The 25603-nt window shown below is 36.7% G+C and overlaps 1 protein-coding gene across 19 annotated transcripts in view; it reads left to right on the top strand.

The window, feature by feature from the left end:
• Positions 1 to 25603, top strand: part of STAU2 (staufen double-stranded RNA binding protein 2) — a 369184-nt gene that overhangs the window by 55593 nt on the left and 287988 nt on the right. For 13 of the 19 annotated variants that reach the window (XM_073229713.1, XM_073229703.1, XM_073229712.1 and 10 more), the window contains 2 exons: positions 1476 to 1606; positions 10888 to 11047. In XM_073229713.1, the coding sequence (XP_073085814.1) occupies positions 1493 to 1606; positions 10888 to 11047 (274 nt within the window). In that variant the 5' untranslated portion in view covers positions 1476 to 1492. Of the gene's footprint in view, positions 1 to 1475; positions 1607 to 2045; positions 2071 to 10887; positions 11048 to 25603 lie in introns of those variants that run through there. The other 6 variants (XM_073229706.1, XM_073229704.1, XM_073229710.1 and 3 more) reach the window with 2 other exon arrangements.

Here is a 25603-nt window from a genome sequence, read left to right as displayed (position 1 = left end):
ATTTAAAAATCTTAACCTCATAATAAACTATGAATTAAGTAGGGTAGACTTAATACCCTTATTTAACAGATAGAGAATAGAATGCTTAGTAAATTTAAGTGAGACCTTGAAGGTTAGGGAAGGATTTCTTAAACAAGGCATGAAAAGCACAGTGTAAAAGAAAAGATTGATAAATGTAATATGTAAAATAACTAATAGAGAAAAGGACAGAAGTGGTTCTCAAAGAGTAAATCCAAATGATAAATAAATAGCATGAGAAGATGATTAGCCTTACTAGTAATCTGGGAATGCAAATTAAAATAATAGTGGGGATAATAAAAAAACAATAGTGGGATACAATTTGTCAAACATCAGATTGTCAAAAATTAATATATCTGACCATACTGCATGCTTCCAAGGTTGAGGAGAATTGCTCATGCTGCCTGGGAGGATACCTTGGTACAATCATGCTGAGTGTTGTTTGGCAGCCTGTTTTTATTTGTAAGAGTGAGGATTGGAAACAACCTAAATGTCTACCAGTAGGGGAATGGACTAGAAACTGATACAATACTCTAATGGAAATTATACAGCAGTTAAAAGTAATGCACTGAATCTAGATGTTACAATATTAAAAACAATGAAGAGTGAAAAAAATAGTGAAATGATGTATTTGTTACATTATTCTTTATGAGACTACAAAACCAGGTACAGTGTGTGTATCAAGACTATATATTTCTTCATGGATATACATGCATGCATATAAATGTGTTTGAAAATATCCCAGAGGGATATATGCTAAATTCATATAGTGGTAGTTTCTGGAAAAGATAGATCTTAACTAGAATGTAATATATATTTTTTTAATAAGACTTGAAGTAATCATGGAATGTTAATTTCAGTTCTGGGTAGTAAGAACGTGGGCATTTGTTAGATTATTTTTTGTACTTTTCACTTTGAAAATTTTGTTGAAAAAACAAAAAGAAGGAACTTAACTAAAAAGTGGTAGTTGGAAGACCTAGCACTTGAACTTAATTTCCAGCTCTAGAGGTTTTTCAGTAAATATGCTGCCTTAAAATGAGAAGGAAAAAAAGTAAGGTCAAACAAACCATTAAAAAGGTATAAAAAATTTAGTTTTACAGTAATAAGAATCAGGAGAATTATTTGTTTCTGCTAAATTGAGAGGAAAGTTACAAGATGAAAGTTACTATAATCTTATATTATTTAAAAATCTTTAAGCATGCTGTTATCATATATGTGTGTAGAGAGTAACTTAGGTACCTAGGAAAAAAGTTACCTTAATTTACTGTTTAAAATGTGATATATATTTTTGTTGTATGTAATGGAACACTTTAGATGATTTGAAATTTTTATATAAAAATCATGAAAATAATTTAATCCAAATACATATGATTTCAATCTAAAAAAGTCAAAACTAGCTTTTCTTCCATTTTGTAAAGTCATTCTTCACAAAAACTTTACAGCCTTTTTATTTACAGCTTCTCTCCAAGATAAAATGGCAAACCCCAAAGAGAAAACTCCAATGTGTCTGGTAAATGAGTTAGCCCGTTTCAATAGAGTCCAACCCCAGTATAAACTTCTGAAAGAAAGAGGGCCTGCTCATTCGAAGGTAAGGTTTTGAAGAGAGGTGGGGAGACATGCTTATCAAAGTCTATGAGATTTATCATCTCAGGTTTTAATTGTGTTTCACTTTTGGGGGAGGAGGAGTTGATGGCCTTTTAGTTCTATATTGATATTGTGGAGTCTGTAACTAAACAATTTTATAGCTTATTATGGTTTACAAATCTCAGATACAGTACTAAACAAAAACCTTAACAAACAATGAGCTAATGGATTTTTGATTTCCATTTTGTAAATTAAACTCAGGCACAGAAAAGTTAAGTGACTTGCTTACTCAGGCATAAGTGCCAGTGCCAATACTTGAATGTGTGTTTTTTGGCTCCCAGGTACAGTGCTCTTACCATTAAATCATAACTACCAAAGTGAAAATGGAGACAGAGTAAATATAATAACTGCTACCTAGTGAGACATCTTTTCCAATGTGATGTTTAATTCTAAGAATTAATCATTTATGTAAGTTTTACATACCAGTACTATTATTATTTATGCATTCACATATAATGTTGTTCTTTTAAATGAAAAGCAATTTACATTTATATATAGCCTGTATTTATATGTATACATGTTACAAAGAAATCTGTAACTAATGATTTTATGTTTGCACTTTATTCATCTGTTTCAGTTGTACACACATTTCCTTGGAACGTTTTAATCTTGGATATTAGAGATTATGATTGGATTATTTAATTATTTTCTAGCACCTTTTTCAAAGTAGGAAAATAAGGTGAAACTGAAATCCATCATTTTGTTCTCTGTTAGGCTTTTTTGAAGGATTTCTGGGCAGCAGTTTAATTTGTTCATAATACTTTTCTTGCAGAGCAGGGTTGTGGCCTTGATCTACCTGTGTGGTCATATATCCGGATTCTCTTTCTTACTCATTGATTCATACTTACGTCATCTTCTCTTTCTGCCCTTCATTATGTCGCTGTTTGCTTTTCTCAGAATGTTTCATGTGTTTTTCACATCTCTTTGTCTTTGCCTATGTTGTAGTGTGTCTCTGCCTTGAAGGTCCTTTTGCCTTTATTCATTTTTGAACACTCAGCTCACCTATCACATCTTCCAGACCTCTTAGGAACTTCCCTGATCCCTCCGCTGGGTCTTCAGCAGGACCTGCCTTTCTCAGTGGTAGTCATTACTGTGCTTTAGTATGATGGTATATGTTGGCTATTACTGTTGTACTAAACTGAGCTTATTCAAGGGTAATACGTCCCTCCATGGTAGTCATTCCCTAGCTCTGGGTGATTTCATCACAATTCTCAGGGCTTGCTTTCACTTCCTAGCACTTATCCTCCTTTTGATGTTATGATGATTTCACTGTCTGAATAGATGAGTGTTGTAGCTTGCTGACATTTTCTTGCACTTCTCCAGTTGTCTTGCTTCCATTTTCCTTTAGCCACTCATTCCTGTGGTCACATTCTTGACCTTATTCCCATACAGCTGCAAGACCCTCCATAATTTTCATCTCAAGCATTCATCTCTCTCTCTTACACCTCCTAGCTTTTCAGTTCATTTGCTTTAAGAGGTTGACCAGTAGTCCTTCCATACCACAAATCCATTTGATTCTACCTTTTTACTATTTCTCACTTCCCTCAATCCTCACATGGTTCCATATCTAGTTTAAATTTCATGTGCCTTGTTTGTGTCCTCAGCTCTCTTGCCTTTCTTGGTTAGTGCTTGTTTGGCAAAATCCCAACCTAAACCCAAACTCTGCCTTCCCTTATGAGTTATAGATGAGCTGCCTGTAGAGGTCAACCCTTTATTTCTGTGCTAGATTCCAACCCCTCTCACCTGTTCAAGGCCACTCCTTCAGCTTTCCCTTCTCCCCTCTCCTCTCCCTTTCTTCTGTGTCATCTATTTCCCCTTCTAGTGGAACAGAAGGTTTGTTGTGGTGGAAGTGGACCACTGTGGATAGCATACAATTCCTATTCTAGACAGTCCCAGGATTCCCTTGGATTTTGAGGAGATTTGGAGACCCCCTTTACCAACCTGTGCCTATTGCTCTGGATGCTTTGGTTGTGGACCCACCCCATTTAGCCAGTATCTCGTTTTTTAAGAGAGTGAGTACTAGAATAATTTGCATATTCTTGAAAGACATTGTATTTATGAGTCTAAGTAGTAGTTCTAATTAATGCTAATATTAATTGGCTAGGTATTGATCCCTTTTGTGGAAATTAAAGTCATTTTCATTCATATATGTCTGCCAGTGGTTTTAAAAGAGGCATAAAATGTATTTTAATGAAATACATGATTACCTCTGGCATAAAACTTAAACCCAACTCATTAATTTTCATGGGTCATTAACCAATTATATGGCAGTTTTCACACACACACACACACACACACACACACACACACACACACACACACACACACACATACACACACAGATATGTTAGTCTTTCTCCCTTTATATACATTATATACTTACAGTAGTGCTTCTCAACTCAGGGGAGCTTTAAAAAATACTGATGCCTGGGTCTTACCCAACCCAGAAATTCTAATTTGATTGGTCTTGGATGAGGCCTGGACATGAAGATTTTTTGAAGTCTCAGATGACTCGTATGTGTTATCTATCTTACGTGTACACGCTTTTCTCTTTCCTCCATTGAGTCTTAATAGAATCTGAATAACTTACAGCAACTTTTAATATGTGGCTGTTAAATAAAAAATATTTAATATTTGCCTTATTCTTTTTTGTTTTTCTATTCATCTTTAAATTGAACCTGAAGTAACTTATACCTTATGTTAGTATTATTGTGATATTGCTATATCTCCTTTGTTTTTTATTTTTTAATAAAGTTCTTTATTTTTTCTGTGGATTGTTCTAATTTTCTCAGATCTTTAAAAAAGTATTATAATGTAGAGAATAAGTAAGAGAGCGATGAATAAAATAAAATAAAATGGTATTTTTCCCTTTATTTCCCTATTTTGATAACTTGTCAGCATGCACAATTAAGTGTTAAAGTTGCGCTAGTACTGGCATTTGGAGAAGGCCTAGTTGGGGTTATATATCATTGAAGGGAGCAGTGTTCCCTAGTGGCCTTGAAGTCAAGTAGTCTTTTTGTTTTTTGTATCCTTGCTAGATTTGTCAGGCTTGATCTTTGCCCTACATTATTCAGCTTGTGTGGCCTTGAGCAACTAATTTAGGGTCTCAGTTTTCTCATCTGTAATTTGAGAAATATAATATTTGTTCTAGTGTGATATAATAGAATGACAATTTGTAAATTCTTGGCAATTACGTTGATGATGGAGGTACTTAGATAATTATATCATTGCTTTTTAGTAGTATATAGGTCTTAAAATAAAACCCTAGGTAAAATACCTGTTAACTCATACTTTGTGATAGGCACTGGAACTTCCTACTTTGGTGATGTCTCTATGTATTTTGTGTATAAGTCCCTTATTGATTAGATATATGCTTGGCAAATATTTTCTTTTAGGCTGTGGATTATCTTTTCTTTTTGAAACAGTGTCTTTTGAAGGGTAGTAGTTAATTTTGGTGAATTCCAGTTTATCTACTAGCTCCCTTTAGATGATTCTTTTGGTATTGTATCTAAGAAATCTTTGCCTCATTAAAGGTTATAAGATTTTTCGCTTATTTTTTTTTTCTATTTTATACTTTAGGTACTACATTCAGGTCTTACATTTAGATCTAATTGCCATTTTGAATTAATTTTTGTATGTTTGTGAGATATGAAACAGAATTTGGATGTGCAGTTGTTGAAGAGATTATCGTTTCTACACTGCATCACCTTTGCACCTTTGCCACAAGTCAGCTATGCATGTGTGTTTCTTTCTGGACTCTGTTCTGTTCTCCTGATCTATTTTCCTATCTTTATGCAAATGCTATGCTGTTTGATAGCTGTAGCTTTATAATTCTTGAAATCTGGTAGTATTAGTCCTGTAATTTTCTTCTTTTTCAGAATTTTTTTGGCTATTCTATAGCCTTTGCATTTTCATATGAATTTTACAGTCAGCTTCCATTCTATAAAACACCGTGCTGGGATTTTGAATAGAACTGCCATGTTTGAATAGAACTATAGCTCAATTTGGGGAATATTAATATGTTGGAAAAATTGAATCTTTCAGCTCACAAAGTATCTTTCATTTATTTAGGTAGTCTTTAATTGCTCAAAAATACTTTGTAGTTTTTAGTGGACAGGTACTTTACATCTTTAGGTTAATCTAAGTATTTCATATTTTTCATGCTATTTTAAGTGGTATGTTCTTAAATTTCAATTTCTTATTATTCTTATTCATTGTTAGTGTATAAAAATACACTGATTTTTATATATTGATCTAGTATTCCGTAGTCTTGGTAAACTCATCAGTTCTGGTGGCCATTTTTTTAGATTTTGTTGGGTATTCCACATGGCATTTGTGAATAAAGACAATTTCAACTTTTACTTTCTAATCTGAATGTCTTATTTATTTCCCTTGCCTAATTGCATTGGCTAGAATTTGCAGTGCAATGTTGAGATAGAAGGTAAGAGCAGACATTTCTAACTTCTGATTTTATGGTCAATCATTCACTTTTCTCCTATTAATTGTGATGTAAGGTGTAGCTTTTTTTGTAGATGACTTTTATCAGATTGAGAATATTCTTTTCTATGTATGGTTTGCTGAGAATTTTTAACATGAATAGATGTTGATTTTTGTCCTATGGCTCTTCTGTATTGATTGAGATGGTCACATGGTTTTCTGCTTTTTTTCCCTACATTATTCAGCTTGTGTGACCTTGATCTCTTGATACTATGAATTACATTGAGTCTCACATGTATAGTCAGTCAACCTTTGCATACATGGGATAAAATACTCGGTTATAATGTATTATTTCTATATTGATGGATTCTATTTGTTAATATTTTGTTGAGGATTTTAAAGTTTGTCTCTGTGAGAGATACCTGGTCTACAGTTTTGTTTTATTTTATTTTTCCCAAGCAGTATCCTACTCTGGTTTTGTTATCAAGGTAATGCTTACTTATAGAATAAGTTGGGGGAGTGCTCCTTCTTCAACTTTTGGAGAGAGTTTGTATAAAATGGTATTATTCCTTAAATATTTAGTAGAATTTAACATTGAAATTGTCTAGGCCTGGAGTTTTCTTTGTGGAAAGATTATTTATACAGATTTAATTTCTGTAACATATACAGGGCTGGCTATTCAGGTTACCTGTTTCTTTTTGAATGAGCTCTAATAATTTGTTCTTTCAAGGAACTTAAGTTGTTGAGTTTATTGGCATACAGTTGTTCAAAAATGTTATCCTCTTTTTAATACTTTAAGAATCTGTGATGATGCCACTTCTGTAATTCCTGATTTGGTAAATTGTGTCTTCACTTTTTTTCATGATTAGTCTGGTTAGAGGTTTACCAATTTATTGATCTTTTGGTTTTATTGATTTTTTTCTCTTTTGTTTTTCTATTCCATTAATGTTTGCTTTTATCTTTTTATCTGTTTACTTCTGATTTGATTTGCTCTTTTTCTAGTTTCTTAAGATTGAAGCTGAAGTTAACTCATTTGAGCCTTTTCTTCTTTTCTAGTATAGGCATTTAGTGTTAGAGATATTTTCCTTAGTACTGTTTTAGTGTTATCTTCTAAAAGGTAGGTAGTGTTTTCATTTTCATTCATTTTAAAAAACTTTCTAATTTCCCTTTTGATTTCTTCTTTTACCCATAGGTTATTTATAAATGTGTTGTTTAGTTTCCATATGGAGATTTTTTTTGTCCAAAGATCTTTCTGTTATTAGTTTCTAATTTCACTGTGGTCAGAGAACATACTTTTTATCAATTGAATCCTTTGAATTTATTGAGACTTGTTTTATGGTGCAGAGTGTTGTCTATCTTCGTAAATGTTTTATGAGAAATTGAGGACAAATATATCTGCTCTTTTTGAGCAGAGTGTTCTAAAAACTGGCAATCAGGTTAGGATGGTTTATAGTTTTGTTCAAATCTATATTCTTCATGATTGTCTGCTAGGTAGCTGTTGTATCGATTTTTGAATCTCTGCCTTTAGTTGTGGGTTTTGTCTTTGCAGTTCTATTAATTTTTTGCCTCATGTATTTTGAAGACATATTATTAGTTGCCTAAATGTTTAGAATTGTTATGTCTTCTTGATTTATCGGCCCCTTTATCCTCATGCAATGACCTTTGTTATTTATCACTACCTTTGCTTTGAAATCTACTGTTTGATATTAATATAGACATTCTGACTGTTCCTTGATTTCTGTTAGCATATCTTTTTCTACCCATCGCTTTTAGACTGTGTTTTCATAGGTGAAGTGCATTACTTGTAAGTATAGCACATAGTTGGATTTTGTTTTTTGGTTCATCTTGACAATCTCTTACAAATGGGGCATTTATACCACTTTGTTTTAATTTTCACAACCATCTTATATGTTCTGACTAGCCCCATTTCACTGAAGAAAACCAAGAGAAATAATAAGTAACTTCCCTAATGTTGCATAGTACATTATGGGGCTAGAACTTAAACTCATAAACAGTGTATTCCAAGATTACTGCTTGAAGTTAATTAAATTTTTATTGTAGTGGATCCTTTCTTTCCTCCAGTTTTATTGAGATATAATTGATATACAACATTGTGTTTGTTTTAGGTATACAGTCTAGCAGGATTCTTAAGAGAGGTTTTCAAAAAGAAAGGATTGATTCGGATACATCTGTATTTTATAGAATGTATATGTTGATGGTGGTAAGAAGGATAGTTTGAATGGGAAGTCTTATGTTAAGGGAGTAATATTAGGTTGGTCTTGTAGTAGCTTGGGGGGTAGATACTAATATTCCTTACTAAGACATTAGTGAAGAATATAAAGAGAGGAGGCAGATCTGAAAAACATTTGTGAAGTTGAATCAGTAGTTTGATAATTGGGTGTAGGAGAGAATGGAGAGAGAAATGGAAGAGACAGGAAGACCACCCAAAGGTATCTGGTTTGTGAAACTGGGAAAATGTGATATCCTGAAGTTTAGGAGGGAGGAAAGATTAGAAACAGGAGGTAAGTGAAGCACTCTCTCTGAGCATTAGAAGGGCTTTAGACTAGATTAAAAGGTTAGAGGTTTACCAAAAGAATGGGTTTGGTAAAAAAAATTTTTTTAGATGGTTAATTAGAGCAGGTAAGTGACTAGTAAGAGGTGACTGGAGATGTAGTTAGGGAGTGGATTATGGTGGATTTGAATGCCAGCTTTGGGAGATTAAGTTTTATCTGTAGTTTAGGGATTAATTTATAGGAGCTAGTGGATGATGTATTTAAAAGAATATTTTAAGAAGAGTATATGAATGGAAAATGGAAAACATATTTAGTCGTTGACTAAAATGGTGATAATAGAAGTTGGGAAGAACAGTTTTGAGATGTTTGTTATTAGGAAGGCAAGGAAAGATAAATAAACAAAGATGCTATTGAGGGTTTTCACCTGAATTAATGGAAGAATAATGGAACATTCTGGAGTGTGAACTGATTTGGAGAGGAATGGAAGAGAATGTTCTTTGGCAGAGTTATTTGTTAAATACTATAATTTGAAAAGCAAAAGAGTCATTGAAAAACTATTTTAAAATCAAGTAGATATATTAAAGATATGTTTTATGTATATATTTTAAGCTGAATCAGAATAAAAGAAAAATGAATCACTTATAACAGATACATGTATATCTTGAATTTCAAATGATCATAAATATTGTCCAACTCTATTTTGAAAAATTGAAAAGCTATAGAAAAAAATGGAAAGAGTAGTACTGTGGATACTCATGTATATTTCAGATTTATTTATCTCCAGTTTATTTGCTACACTTATTTTATGTCTTGCTCCTTCTATTATAGCCATATACTTTTTCCTTGAATGATTGAAAATAAACTTCAACTGTCATGTTATTTCACCCTTAAATACTTGCATATTTACCTCGTAACCACATTCTTATCCATAACCCATACTGTCATCATGCAAGAAATTTAATCTTGACTGAACATATTAGGTAATAATATAGTCCACAGTCAAATTTCCCTAGCTGTTCTCTAAATGTTTCTTAAACTCTTTTTTTCTTCTTAATACGGATTCAGTCAAGGATCATACATTATACTTTCTCATTCCTTTTCATGTTTCTTTAGAATTCTTTTAATCTAGAACAGCAACTCCCTGCATTTTTTTCCCCTTTCATGACATTGAATTTTTGAACAGTTTAGGCCAGTTGTCTTATAAAAATATACCACAATCTAGATCTGTCTGGTTATTTCCCTGTGATTAGATCCAGGTTAAACATTTTTGGCCAAGAATACTACATAGCCTTACATTGGATCATATCAGGAGGCACATGATAACAGTTTGTATGATTATTGAAGATGCTAATTTGGTTAAGGTATTTTCTGATCTCCTTCCTGCAAAGATAATTTCTTTATAGTTAATAAATATTTTTGGGTTAATACTTTGTATTCCTACAACGTAGTAAGCTGTCTGTGAAGTAAAACAGTGGAATATGTGTGTATATTGTTTGTCCTAGCTTTTAAAGGTGAACAATAGGATTTTCTTGGGTTCATATGGAAATACGGTGTGAGTAGAATGTTAGGACATGCCAGGGGAAGGGTAGGTGTGAAATTAAGATGGCCAAGTAGAACCTTGTGCCCTGCTAGCATGGGAGCAATAGAAGGTTTTTAACCCAGAGGTTGTTGGAGTGATGCAATTGGATTTGAGTTTTAGCAGCAACCAATTGGGAGATAATTACATCAAAGCTAAAGATGATAGACTGGATCCGGTGCAGCAGTGTCACCGGCAAGAGAGGAGAGAGATTTGAGAAATATTTGTGAAGTTAAAATTGACAGAATTTGGTGACTCTTTAAATGTCACTTGTGGAGGACTGAGAGTTCCTTGGTGACATAATATTTAATAAGATTGCCTGAGTTGTTGACTAAATTGTGCTAAATATAAAGCTTAAGAAGACAGGACCTTTTGGATTCTCTTAGAGTTTCTCTTAATCTTTGCACCTATACTTTTCTGAGGACTATTTGAAGGACATTAACAGTATAATTCTATTTAGGGAAACAATTTCTTCTTGACTTATTCTACCCAAAATATACACTTATAAAGCTGCCATTAAGCCTTTGGAAAGGGCACAACAGAATTTGCAGTCTCTTAAAATTCTTTCATTAAATAGAATAACACTTTTGTTGCAAATGATCTATAAGGTCACCCGTAGCTCTAAAATTTTGATTCTATGGTGTATCTATTTTTATTTCCTGAAAACGTTTTAACATTTTGTGTCTTTGTTTTTCCAAGATGTTCTCAGTGCAGCTGAGTCTTGGTGAGCAGACATGGGAGTCCGAAGGGAGCAGCATAAAGAAGGCCCAACAAGCTGTTGCTAACAAAGCTTTGACTGAGTCAACGCTCCCCAAACCAGTTCAGAAACCACCCAAAAGTAATGTTAATAACAACCCAGGTATGGACTGACTTGTCTCCGTCTGTTGTGTTGCTGTGTTCTGCATGTGCTTGTTCTCTGTAGTTTCCTTCAGGGCCTGCCAGTTGCATAGTCAGCAGGTATTGACAGCACACAGGAAAAGGACAGCTGAAAAATACCTGCAGGTAGGAGCTTAAAGAAGGCAATTGTGATCATTGTCACAGATTTGCTTCAGTGGACACTCTAAAAGGTTCATGATTTACTTTGTAAATGTTGGCAAAAAAACACATGTGGATATAGAACAGAAATAAGGCTGAGTTTCTAAAGCAAAGAGAGAAATGATTAATTTCTCTATTTAAATATATAATACATAATTTATAACTTAAAAGTTATTCTTTAGTTTACTAAAAAAATTATAAAATCATCCCTAAGCACCTTATTATTATTTTGTTTATTGTCATGGAAATGGTTGATAAAACTGTTTAAATTTAGAACATGCATATGCAGTTTTTTAAGAAATACAAAGATTTCTTATACAAACAGTATATATGTGTGGAGTATACTGCTAAGTAAATGAGTGTTCTAATTTTAAATTGGTAAGAATAATTTAAAAAGTTGTTCTGGTTGCATACAGTACCAACAACATGGTATGTCCAGTTGTTTATTGGCCAGAAACAAATTGGTATTGGACATAGTAATGAATTGATCACAGTTAATAAAATTCTATAATTTTACTATTATACCTACCTCCATTTACTCATTAATTTATTAATTTAGGTGGCTACCTTCTGACTGATACTGCTGTAGGTATTTTTGTGATGGAAATACCTGTGCTGGTTGAAGTCGTGCTAGTGGACAAGCTTTCTAGGGCATAACAGTGTGAAGCAAGAGCAGTGTGCGCTGATCCCTAACCCAAGTCCACTTTAGAGGATTACAGTAGGGGGTAAACCAGTCAGAGAAAGGAAAAAGAGAGTCTGGAAAGGTCAGTGGAGATCAGGGTTTCCTCTGTTGAGTGTTGGAGTGAGCTGAGAGAATGAGTAGGTTTTTTTTGGGGGGGGTAAATTTTTAAAATAAAGTGTAATATTACATACTGGTAAGGGCACAAATTACAGTTGTAGAGCATGGATGGATTTTTGCACTGTGCATACTTAACCAATACCACAGGCTTTACCAGTGCCTCAGAAGCCTCCCTCATGCCCCCCTTCTACTGGTTAAACAACTCCAAAGAAAACCATTGTTCTGCTTTCTGTCTTAGATTTGTTGTCCCTGTGTGTTGGACTCAAACACCATACACTTTTGTGATAGCTTGGTTTTCTCTGTGTTGTTTGTGAGATTATCCCTGTTGTGTTAAACAGTATAGTATTTCATTGCTATATAGCATTCCCCATTTAATAAATAGACCATAATTTACTTACTCATTGCACTATTGATGGATATTTAGGTTGTTTCCAGTTTTGGGCTATTATAAATAATACTGCTGTGAACCTTCTTGTATGTGTACATTTTGGAATTGTTGGGTTGTAGGTTATACATGTGTTCACGCAATTAGGAGATGAATTAAGGCAGGAAGTAGATGAACATACACAAAAGACAAGTGTCTTAGCTGCTGTTCTTGTATCACAACCTTCTATTCCTAGATTTGTTGGAAAGGTTAGAAAGCACTTCAGGCATTGATTAGACACTGTAAGGAAACTTGGCACTGTTGTGGCCAGATTGAACAGTGAATTGCAGCAACAATTAAAAGATGTCCTTGAGGAGGGAATTACCCTGGAAGTTCAACTTGGAGCAGCTTCACCCAGTCTGCCATATGGAATAGCCATTTTCTGTGAATGTACCTGGTTTTTAAGTGGTTTGAGGTTACTCAATTTGGAGGCCCAAACGTTCAATTCACTTCTTAACTTCAGCCTTCAGTTTTATATTCTGTTTTGCCCTATATGTTCACCATTGTATAGAAGTTCATTTTATTTGTTAATCTCAACAATGAAAGGGCTAGAGTTACAAACAAACATATAATACATACAGATGGCGTAGTCCCCGCTACTTGGGAGGCTGACACAGGAGAATTACTTGAGCGCAGGAGTCCTGGGCTGTGGTGTGCTGTGCTGATCAGGTGTCTGCACCGAGTGCAGCATCAGTTTAGTGACCTGGGAGCAGGACTAAGGAGGAGTGAACCAGCCCAGGTTAGAAAAGCAAGATCCTGTCTCTTTTACCCTTAGGGAATCATGTGTCTTATAAAGAAATAAATGAATAAATAAATATCTCCTTTTCTAAGTTCGTATTTCTAAAAATATATAATAAATACGTAATGTATAACATCAAACAATAAATACCGTTTTCCCCTCTGTCAAGCAGTGTGTGAGAACTGTCCACATCCTTGTCAATGTAGGGTATCTGCAGCTTTCAAAATTTTTAACTATTCTTTTGGGGGTATAGTACTAGTTTATTGCGGTTTTAATTTGCATTTCCTTAACTAATGAAGGCGAAAACCTTTTTATATGCTCGTTGGCATTAGGATCTCCTCTGTTGTAGATTGCTGGTTAAAGTATTTTTTCCCTGCATTGTCTGTTTTTTAAGTTTTTCTACTTTTTATTGACTTGTAGGGTTTTTACATATTTCGAATTGTATATTTTGTCAGATCTGTGTGTTACAAGTATCTCTCCATACTCCTAATTGATGAACAGAAATTCTTCATTTAAAGAAGTCTAGTTTTTTAGTATTTCCCCTTATTATTATTAGTTCTTTTTTGTGTACTATTTAAAGCATCTTTTTCTCCTATAAAGTTATGAAAATAACCTTGTTTTTAGAAGTTATATTACATTATTTTTTAAATCTACAGTCTGCCAGGAATCGAGTTTATGTATGGTGTGAAATAGGGCTCAAGAATTTTCTTCTTCTAATACATAGACATTCAGTTAACTCTGCACCATTTGTTGGAAAGCCAGTCCATTCCTCTCTGAAGTGAAGAGGGGAGTTCACTCCTGAATCTATAGTACGTAGAGGGGTCTTAAATAGTAGTTATATCTCAGAGAAGAGTTAAATCCTTTTACAGCCTGGCTATTCTGCCAGTTAAGTAAGAACATGCCATTTTGCTTTCTCCCTTTCTCCCTACTTGTGTATTTTAAAACTGTTTTTGGAAATAATTTCATATTTATGTAAAATTTGTAGAAAGAGCCCCCATGTGCCCTTCATTCATTCCAATTGTTAACATTTCTGAATCATTTGAGAGTCAGTTGTGGACATTACCCCTGAGTGCTTCAATGTGTGTTTCCTAAGTACATGGACATTCTCCTGTCAGGAGGTTAACGCTGATCTGCTGTACCATGTAATCCACAGATGCCATTCAGATTTCATTGATTGTACCAGTAATGTGCTTAAGTAGGTCCAGGAACTAATCAGGATCATTTACTTTTCATTTCTTTTCACTCTCCTTCAATCTGGAAAAGTTCCTCAGTCTTTCTTGTCCTTTATGACCATGACATTTTAAAGAGTACAGGCCCCATCATTTGTAGAATGCCCCTCAATTGAGTGTGTATGGTGTTCCCTGGTGACTCATGCAAATTTTACATGAATGTTGAAGTGACCTGGGTTTATCTCAGTGCTTCAAATCAAGAGATACCTGATAATTGATTTTTTCCATTAGTAATGACTTCTGTCTCATGGTGAATAGTATGTCTGCCATGCTTCTCTATCATCAAGTTAATTAATGTTTTATTACTGAATAGTAGTATTCTCTGAGGAGGTACTTTAAGACTATATGAACATTCTGTTCCTCAGACTTTCTTCACCCACCAGATACAGCATCCACTGATGATTCTTTTCTGAATCAGTTATCACTCAGAAGATTGCCAAGGGGTGCTTGTCTGTTTGTGACTTAAAACACAGAAATTTATTCTCTCCCAAAGGGCAATTTTTTAATTTCAATGTTCTCTTTAGATTTATTAGTTGGCATTCTACCCAAGAGTTTTCTCTTCCTCCTCTTTTTCCTTTTTTTGTATTTGTTCATTTATTTGCATTACTCTAGAGTCTAGGATTCCTGTTTTACTTACAGGCTTTATAATCTGTCACTATTTATTGATTCTTAACTTCTTCCAGATTTGGCCTGTCATATGGTTCTTCCAAGTAGACTCCTGTGTCCTTCTGTTACTTCCTCATTCTTTGGGCACCTTTTACTTCTTGGCATAAGATCTTCCTAGGTCACCTTGTATTTTGCTTGCCCTGGCACCAGCCATTTCCATGGAGTCCTGGTTGATTAATTAATCAATTCATTCTTTCAGTGAATATTTACTGAGTGACCACTATGTTCCAGAACTATTTTAACTCCCTATAAAGCTGTATCCCCAAGTGTTAGCAATATGTTGCTCTTTGCATACTAGTTGTGGCATTTTTCTTTGATTTGTCACAAGATAGGAATCCACAGTTGTTATGTACATTTGTATATCTAATTAATTAGCTTATTTATACTTACCACTGATAAATGTAGAAATTTCCCTCAATATATCTAAAGACCATTAAAAGCCAAGTATGTGTTTACAGTGTTAACTTTATGGCCATATGGTACATGAGGATTCCTGTGTAATGATTATGTTTTTGCAACCTGGAAAACTGGTACTCAACATTATCTGGAGGTATGTCATAGTTTGAAGTCATTCTTTAAATATTTTCTGTGAAAGCATTACATTGTAACTGAAGCAGTTGTGTGCATGTGGAGATGCCAGTCCGGTTCTTCATGAAGCAGACGGAGGCACTGAAACCTTTTCAGCACATCTGTGCTCTACTGCTTCTCTTCTGGTCTCCTTCACAAAGCCCAGTGTCTAGCGTTTCTATGAAGAAAATACACTGGAGACTTACTTTTAAATGAGGAATTTTTTTTTTTTTTTTTTTTTTTATTTTTTTATTTTTTTATTTTTTTATTTTTTTTTTTTTTGAGAGGGCATCTCTCATATTTATTGATCAAATGGTTGTTAACAACAATAAAATTCAGTATAGGGGGGTCAATGCTCAATGTACAATCATTAATCCATCTCAAGCCTAATTCTCGTCAGTCTCCAATCTTCTGAAGCATAACGAACAAGTTCTTACATGGTGAACGAATTCTTACAGAGTGAATAAATTCTTACATGGTGAACAGTACAAGGGCAGTCATCACAGAAACTTTCGGTTTTGATCATGCAATATGACCTATAAACCATCAGGTCAAATATGAATATTCATTTGATTTTTGTACTTGATTTATATGTTGATCCCACATTTCTCCTATTATTATTATTATTTTTATTTTTAATAAAATGCTGAAGTGATAGGTAGATGCAAGATAAAGGTAGAAAACATAGTTTAGTGCTGTAAGAAGGCAAATATAGATGATCAGATGATCAGGTGTGTGCCTATGGACTAAGTATTAATCCAGGCTAGACAAGGGCAGCAAGACATCCACGGATGCAGAAGATTTCTCTCAAAGCAGGGGGGGTGAGGTTCTGAGCCTCACCTCTGTTGATCCCCAAATTCTCACCTGATGGCCCCCCTGCGACTGTGCCTGTCTTAGGTTGTTCCTCCCTTGAGGAATCTTACCCGTCTCTGGCTAACCAGTCATCTTCCGGGGCCATACAGGGAAATGTAAAGTTGGTAAGTGAGAGAGAAGCCATATTGTTTGCAAAGGTTAGCTTTTTACTTCTTTGCAGATTTATGCCCTGTGGCTTCTATGCCCAGCACTTGTCTCGAGGTATCTTTACCACCTGGAGGAATTATGATACTCGGTAAATTCGATATGAGGCACGAATTCTATTTAAGGTTTGTAATTAGGAAGGAAGAAGAAAAGCTATAGATGTAGCATATGAAGGAAACTTGGGAGGATTGATTATTTCTTTGACATATCTTCTTGTATAGTACCTTAAGTATGTATAGGTTTTAAACTACTAACTAATTTGCACACACATATTAACATAATAGGAATACGGTGACATAAACAAAGCAAATCTATAATTACCAGCCATCTCCAGTGAAGCCAAGAAAACCATTTAGGCACCCTAGGCATTTGTGAAAATTTATCTATGATATGACGGATATTGTCCAACTGTACTTGAACCATCAGACAAATTAAAGCAGCCCATTTCTGGGATCTGTTCACATCCCATATGTTCTTTTAACCATAGATAGTCTATAGTCATGAGATTTTGGGGTGCTACACCTTGCACCCCTCCCAACTCCTGGTTGAGTTCCAACAGTACAGATCCAGTCAAATTCGTTGTCTCACTGTATGCACATGCCAGCCTAGACATCTCTCTCCTCCTTCTTATGGCAAGTCCAGGAGACGGTGGGCTGGATGCAGCCACAACCGCAGCATCGTCCGGATTCCTGTGGAGGCTTTTTGATGATCATCCCCCGGCACGAGTCCTCCAGAGAGTGCTGATGCCGGAAGCTCCTCCTCATATCGTATCTTAGTTCATTTTCTGGGTATCCAAGCTAGGCCTTGATCTTCTGCGTAGAAACAAACAGACCCTTTGCCCACACTTTGACATGCCCTCTATACCACTGTGCAGAACTCATTGGCGGTCAGCACACAGTAACTGCTTTTTTTTTTTTTTTTTAATTAAGAGAAAGGAATATTATCAGAAAAGAGTACCTCCATAGCTGATCATCTGACACCCTTTAAGTGATCAACATTAAGGATATTTAAAGCATGCGTTGATCTTTGATTTACCAATAGTTTTATCCTGTTAAGGAGTAATCCCCCTTTTCTTTCTTTCTTTCTTTTTTTTTTTTAAATTTTTAATCTACACTTACCTGAAGAATACTATGTTTACTATGCTCTCCCCTATATCAGGTCCCCCCTAACAACCACATTACGGTTACTGTCCATCAGCTTAGCAAAATGTGGTAGAGTCACTACTTGTCCTCTCTGTGTTGTGCAGCCCACCCTCCCCTTGCTCCCTCCCCCCCATGCATGCTAATCTTAATACCCCCCTTCTTCTTCCCCCCCCTTATCCCTCCCTGCCCACCCATCCTCCCCAGTTCCTTTCCCTTTGGTACCTGTTAGTCCATTTTTGGGTTCTGTAATTCTGCTGCTGTTTTGTTCCTTCAGTTTTTCCTTTATTCCTATACTCCTCAGATGAGTGAAATCATTTGGTATTTCTCTTTCTCCGCTTGGCTTATTTCACTGAGCATAATACTCTCCAGCTCCATCCATGTTGCTGCAAATGGTTGGATTTTTCCACTTCTTATGGCTGAGTAGTATTCCATTGTGTATATGTACCACATCTTCTTTATCCATTCATCTACAGATGGACATTTAGGTTGCTTCCAATTCTTGGCTATTGTAAATAGTGCTGCGATAAACATAGGAGTGCATCTGTCTTTCTCAAACTTGATTGCTGCGTTCTTAGGGTAAATTCCTAGGAGTGGAATTCCTGGGTCAAATGGTAGGTCTGTTTTGAGCATTTTGATGCACCTCCATACTGCTTTCCACAATGGTTGAACTAATTTACATTCCCACCAGCAGTGTAGGAGGGTTCCCCTTTCTCCACAGCCTCGCCAACATTTGTTGTTGTTTGTCTTTTGGATGGCAGCTATCCTTACTGGTGTGAGGTGATACCTCATTGTAGTTTTAATTTGCATTTCTCTGATAATTAGCGATGTGGAGCATCTTTTCATGTGTCTCTTGGCCATCTGTATTTCTTTTTTGGAGAACTGTCTGTTCAGTTCCTCTGCCCATTTTTTAATTGGGTTATTTGTTTTTTGTTTGTTGAGGCGTGTGAGCTCTTTATATATTCTGGACGTCAAGCCTTTATCAGATCTGTCATTTTCAAATATATTCTCCCATACTGTAGGGTTCCTTTTTGTTCTATTGATGGTGTCTTTCGCTGTACAGAAGCTTTTCAGCTTAATGTAGTCCCACTTGCTCATTTTTGCTGTTGTTTTCCTTGCCCGGGGAGATATGTTCAAGAAGAGATCACTCATGTTTATATCTAAGAGGTTTTTGCCTATGTTTTTTTCCAAGAGTTTAATGGTTTCATGACTTACATTCAGGTCTTTGATCCATTTTGAGTTTACCTTTGTATATGGGGTTAGACAATGGTCCAGTTTCATTCTCCTACATGTAGCTGTCCAGTTTTGCCAGCACCATCTGTTGAAGAGACTGTCATTTTGCCATTGTATGTCCATGGCTCCTTTATCAAATATTAATTGACCATATATGTTTGGGTTAATTTCTGGGGTCTCTAATCTGTTCCACTGGTCTGTGGCTCTGTTCTTGTGCCAGTACCAAATTGTCTTGATTACTATGGCTTTGTAGTAGAGCTTGAAGTTGGGGAGTGAGATCCCCCCTACTTTATTCTTCTTTTTTAGGATTGCTTTGGCTATTCGGGGTCTTTGGTGTTTCCATATGAATTTTTGAATTATTTGTTCCAATTCATTGAAGAATGTTGCTGGTAATTTGAGAGGGATTGCATCAAATTTGTATATTGCTTTCGGCAGGATGGCCATTTTGACGATATTAATTCTTCCTAGCCATGAGCATGGGATGAGTTTCCATTTATTAGTGTCCCCTTTAATTTCTCTTAAGAGTGACTTGTAGTTTTCAGAGTATAAGTCTTTCACTTCCTTGGTTAGGTTTATTCCTAGGTATTTTATTCTTTTTGATGCAATGGTGAATGGAATTGTTTTCCTGATTTCTCTTTCTATTGATTCGTTGTTAGTGTATAGGAAAGCTACAGATTTCTGTGTGTTGATTTTGTATCCTGCAACTTTGCTGTATTCCGATATCAGTTCTAGTAGTTTTGGAGTGGAGTCTTTAGGGTTTTTTATGTACAGTATCATATCATCTGCAAATAGTGACAGTTTAACTTCTTCTTTACCAATCTGGATTCCTTGTATTTCTTTGTTTTGTCTGATTGCCGTGGCTAGGACCTCCAGTACTATGTTAAATAACAGTGGGGAGAGTGGGCATCCCTGTCTGGTTCCTGATCTCAGTGGAAATGCTTTCAGCTTCTCGCTGTTCAGTATAATGCTGGCTGTGGGTTTATCATATATGGCCTTTATTATGTTGAGGTACTTGCCCTCTATTCCCATTTTGCTGAGAGTTTTTATCATGAATGGATGTTGAATTTTGTCAAATGCTTTTTCAGCATCTATGGAGATGATCATGTGGTTTTTGTCTTTCTTTTTGTTGATGTGGTGGATGATGTTGATGGATTTTCGAATGTTGTACCATCCTTGCATCCCTGGGATGAACCCCACTTGGTCATGGTGTATGATCCTTTTGATATACTGTTGAATTCTGTCTGCTAATATTTTATTGAGTATTTTTGCATCTACATTCATCAGGGATATTGGTCTGTAATTTTCTTTTTTGGTGGGGTCTTTTCCTGGTTTTGGTATTAGGGTGATGTTGGCTTCATAGAATGAGTTTGGGAGTATTCCCTCTTCTTCTATTTTGTGGAACACTTTAAGGAGAATGGGTATTATGTCTTCTCTGTGTGTCTGATAAAATTCCGAGGTAAATCCGTCCGGCCCCGGGGTTTTGTTCTTGGGTAGTTTTTTGATTACTGTTTCAATTTCTTTGCTTGTAATTGGTTTGTTTAACTTTTGTGTTTCTTCCTTGGTCAGTCTTGGGAGGTTGTATTTTTCTAGGAAGTTGTCCATTTCTTCTAGGTTTTCCAGCTTGTTGGCATATAGGTTTTCATAGTAGTCTTTAATAATTCTTTGTATTTCTGTGGAGTCTGTCGTGATTTTTCCATTCTCATTTCTGATTATGTTGATTTGTGTTGACTCTCTTTTTCTCTTAATAAGTTGGGCTAGAGGCTTATCTATTTTGTTTATTTTCTCAAAGAACCAGCTCTTGGTTTCATTGATTTTTGCTATTGTTTTATTCTTCTCAATTTTGTTTATTTCTTCTCTGATCTTTATTATGTCCCTCCTTCTGCTGACTTTAGGCCTCATTTGTTCTTCTTTTTCCAGTTTTAATAGTTGTGATGTTAGACTATTCATTTGGGATTGTTCTTCCTTCTTCAAGTGTGCCTGGATTGCTATATACTTTCCTCTTAAGACTGCTTTCGCTGCATCCCACAGAAGTTGGGGCTTAGTGTTGTTGTTGTCATTTGTTTCTATATATTCCTTGATCTCTATTTTGATTTGTTCATTGATCCATTGATTATTTAGTAGCATGTTGTTAAGCCTCCATGTGTTTGTGAGCCTTTTTGTTTTCTTTGTAGAATTTATTTCTACTTTCATACCTTTGTGGTCTGAAAAATTGGTTGGTAGAATTTCAATATTGTGGAATTTACTGAGGCTCTTTTTGTGAGCTAGTATGTGGTCTATTCTGGAGAATGTTCCATGTGCACTTGAGAAGAATGTATATCCTGTTGCTTTTGGATGTAAAGTTCTATAGATGTCTATTAGGTCCATCTGTTCTAGTGTGTTGTTCAGTGCCTGTGTGTCTTTACTTATTTTCTGCCCGGTGGATCTATCCTTTGGGGTGAGTGGTGTGTTGAAGTCTCCTACAATGAATGCATTGCAGTCTATTTCCCTCTTTAGTTCTGTTAGTATTTGCTTCACATATGCTGGTGCTCCTGTATTGGGTGCATATATATTTAGAATGGTTATATCCTCTTGTTGGACTAAGCCCTTTATCATTATGTAGTGGCCTTCTTTATCTCTTGTTACTTTCTTTGTTTTGAAGTCTATTTTGTCTGATATTAGTACTGCAACCCCTGCTTTCTTCTCACTGTTGTTTGCCTGAAATATGTTTTTCCATCCCTTGACTTTTAGTCTATGCTTATCTTTGGGTTTAAGGTGAGTTTCTTGTAAGCAGCATATAGATGGGTCTTGCTTTTTTATCCATTCTATTACTCTATGTCTTTTGATTGGTGCATTAAGTCCATTTACATTTAGGGTGACTATTGAAAGATATGTACTTATTGCCATTGCAGGCTTTAGATTCATGGTTACCAAAGGTTCAAGGTTAGCTTCTTTAGTATCTTACTGCCTAACTTAGGTCGCTTATTGAGCTGTTATATACACTGTCTGGAGAGTCTTTTCTTCTCTCCCTTCTTATTCCTCCTCCTCCATTCTTCATATGTTGTGTGTTTTGTTCTGTGCTCTTTTTAGGGGTGCTCCCATCTAGAGCAGTCCCTGTAGGATGCCCTGTAGAGGTGGTTTGTGGGAAGCAAATTCCCTCAGCTTTTGCTTGTCTGGGAATTGTTTGATCCCACCATCATATTTAAATGATAGTCGTGCTGGATACAGTATCCTTGGTTCAAGGCCCTTCTGTTTCATTGCATTAAGTATATCATGCCATTCTCTTCTGGCCTGTAGGGTTTCTGTTGAGAAGTCTGATGTTAGCCTGATTGGTTTTCCTTTATAGGTGACCTTTTTCTCTCTAGCTGCCTTTAAAACTCTTTCCTTGTCCTTGATCCTTGCCATTTTAATTATTATGTGTCTTGGTGTTGTCCTCCTTGGATCCTTTCTGTTGGGGGTTCTGTATAATTCCATGGTCTGTTCGATTATTTCCTCCCCCAGTTTGGGGAAGTTTTCAGCAATTATTTCTTCAAAGACACTTTCTATCCCTTTTCCTCTTTCTTCCTCTTCTGGTATCCCTATAATACGAATGTTTTTCCTTTTGTATTGGTCACGTATTTCTCTTAGTGTTGTTTCATTCCTGGAGATCCTTTTATCTCTCTCTATGTCAGCTTCTATACGTTCCTGTTCTCTGGCTTCTATTCCTTCAATGGCCTCTTGCATCTTATCCATTCTGCTTATAAATCCTTCCAGGGATTGTTTCACTTCTGTGATCTCTTTCCTGACATCTGTGATCTCCTTCCGGACTTCATCCCACTGCTCTTGCATTTTTCTCTGCATCTCATCCCATTGCTCTTGCATTTTTTTCTGCATCTCTGTCAGCATGTTCATGATTTTTATTTTGAATTCTTTTTCAGGAAGACTAGTTAGGTCTGTCTCCTTCTCAGGTGTTGTCTCTGTGATCTTTGTCTGCCTGTAGTTTTGCCTTTTCATGGTGATAGAGATAGTTTGCAGAGCTGGTACAAGTGACCGCTGGAAGAGCTTCCCTTCTTGTTGGTTTGTAGCCTTTTCCTGGGAGAATAGCGACCTCTAGTGGCTTGTGCTGGGCAGCTGTGCGCAGACAGGGCTTCTGCTTCCTGCCCAGTTGCTTTGGGGTTTATCTCCGCTGTTGCTGTGGGCTTGGCCTGGCTGGGGCTGTTCCTCCAAAATGGTGGAGCCCCGTTGGAGGGGGAGCAGCCAGGAGACTATTTATCTCCGTAAGGGGCCTCTGTGCTCCCTGCTGCCCAGGGGGTTAGAGTGCCCAGAGATCCCCAGATTCCCTGCTTCTGGTCTAAGTGACCTGTCCTGCCCCTTTAAGATTTCCAAAAAGCACTCTCCAAACCAAAACAACAGCAGCAACAATGAGAGAGGGAACAGAAACAAAGAGAAAAAAAAAAGGAAAAAAAAGGAAAAAACAAGCGATTTTTTTTTTTTTTTTTTTTTTTTGTCCTCAGGTGCCGGTCCCAGGCACCCGCTCACTGGTCCTGCTGCCCTGTCTCCCTAGCACCAGGGTCCCTGTCCTTTCAAGGCTTCCAAAAAGCACCCACCCACCGGTCCCGCAGGGAAGGAACGCTCAATATTCTTTGTCCTCAGGCACTGGTCCCACGCACCCGCTCACCAGTCCCGCCACCCTGCCTCCCTAGCACCGGGGTCCCTGTCCCTTCAAGGCTTCCAAAAAGCACTCGGCAAAAAGAGAGAAAAAAAAGGGGAAAAACGCGCGATTTCTTCCGTCCTCAGGTGCTGGTCTCAGGCACCCACCCACCGGTCCCACAGGGAAAAATGCGGGATATTCTTTGTCCTCAGGTGCCGGTCCCAGGCACCCGCTCACCAGTCCCGCCGCCCTGCCTCCCTAGCACCGGGGTCCCTGTCCCTTTTAGGCTTCCAAAAAGCACTCGCAGAAAAGAGAAAAAAAAAAGGGGAAAAACGCGCGATTTCCTCTGTCCTCAAGTGCCGGTCTCAGGCACCCGCCCACCGGTCCCGCAGGGAAAAACGGGGGATATTCTTTGTCCTCAGGCGCCGGTCCCAGCCACCCGCTCACCAGTCCCGCCACCGTGCCTCCCTAGCACTGGGGTCCCCGTCCCTTCAAGGCTTCCAAAAAGCGCTCGCCAAAAAGAGAAAAAAAAAAAAAAGGGGAAAAACGCGCGACCTCCTCCGTCCTCAGGCACCGGTCTCAGGCACCCGCCCCCAGGTCTCGCAGGGAGAAACGCGGGATATTCTTTGTCCTCCGGCGCCGTTCCCAGGCACCTCCTCACCGGTCCCGCCACCCTGCCTCCCCAGCAACGGGGGCCCGTCCCTCTAAGGCTTCCAAAAAGCGCTCGCCAAAAAAAAAAAAAAAAAAACCGCTCCGGTTTCTCTCCACCCGCCGGGAGCCGGGGGGGGGGCGCCCGGGTCCCGCCGGGCTGGGGCTTGTATCTTACCCCCTTCACAAGGCGCTGGGTTCTTGCAGGTGTGGATGTGGTCTGGATGTTGTCCTGTGTCCTGTGGTCTCTATTTTAGGAAGATTTTTCTTTGTTATATTTTCATAGCTCTATGTGTTTTTGGGAGGAGATTTCCACTGCTCTACTCACGCCGCCATCTTGGCTCCGCTGCCTAAATGAGGAATTTATGTGACTATAATTTATAAGAATATATACTGTTACCCAGCTTAAAATCTAGTTTTGATTTGGGTGGCAGAACCTACTGTATTCTACTAGGGTATTAAAATCACCTCACTAGTGATTTTCAAACACATTAATTTCCTATTTATTGCTATACTTAAAGGATGAATTCTTTCAAGCTTTCTTCTTTTTTCCCATTTGAACTTTGTGATATTTGTGTCTGTACAGTTATTGCAAAGTAGAATTCAAAATGATATAATACTTAGAACTGATTAACATGTTAATCATCAAACAAATCTTTATGAAATAAGAAAAAGTTGAAGTTTTTCAAAGGCTCTTTGGTGTTAAAAATCTGTGGAAAACTTAGTCAGTTTCTAATAAAGGTAAACCCACTCTGTGACCTTGCAAATCCATTGCTAGGTATATACCCAAGAGAAACGAGTATATGTGTCTGCTGAAAAACTTACTTTAATATGTTTGTGGCTTTGTACTTAATAGTCCCAAACCGGAAACAACCCAAATGTCCCATCAACAACAGATTAGATAAATTCATTCAGTAATAAAAAAATACTGATATATTTATATATCTGAAACTAGAAATACTGATATCTTAGTAAAATTGTTACATTGAATGAAGTAAGCAATACAAAACAATGTATATTTAGATTTGAAGAGTAGGCAAAACTAATCTGTGATGGCAGAAATCAGAATAGGTAACTTGGGGAGATGGTTATTGACTGGAAAAAGGTGTGAAAGAACTTTCTGGGTGATGGAAATGTTTGTATCTTGATCTGAATGGTGGTCACAAGAGTGTGTACATGTATAATAATTCCTGGAGCGTGTGCTTAAGGTTTGTGTATTTTACTTATCCCTCCATAAAATACAATTGTAAAGGAAGAGTGGCGATTCCCCTTGTGCTTCACTTTCTCTGCCTCTGCTATGAGTGTATGTATTA

This window comes from Manis javanica, chromosome 2 (assembly GCF_040802235.1).
Source record: "Manis javanica isolate MJ-LG chromosome 2, MJ_LKY, whole genome shotgun sequence".
Lineage (NCBI taxonomy): Eukaryota > Metazoa > Chordata > Mammalia > Pholidota > Manidae > Manis > Manis javanica.
The sequence above is the reverse complement of the archived record's forward strand: the minus strand, read 5'-3'. Positions and strand labels throughout refer to the sequence as shown.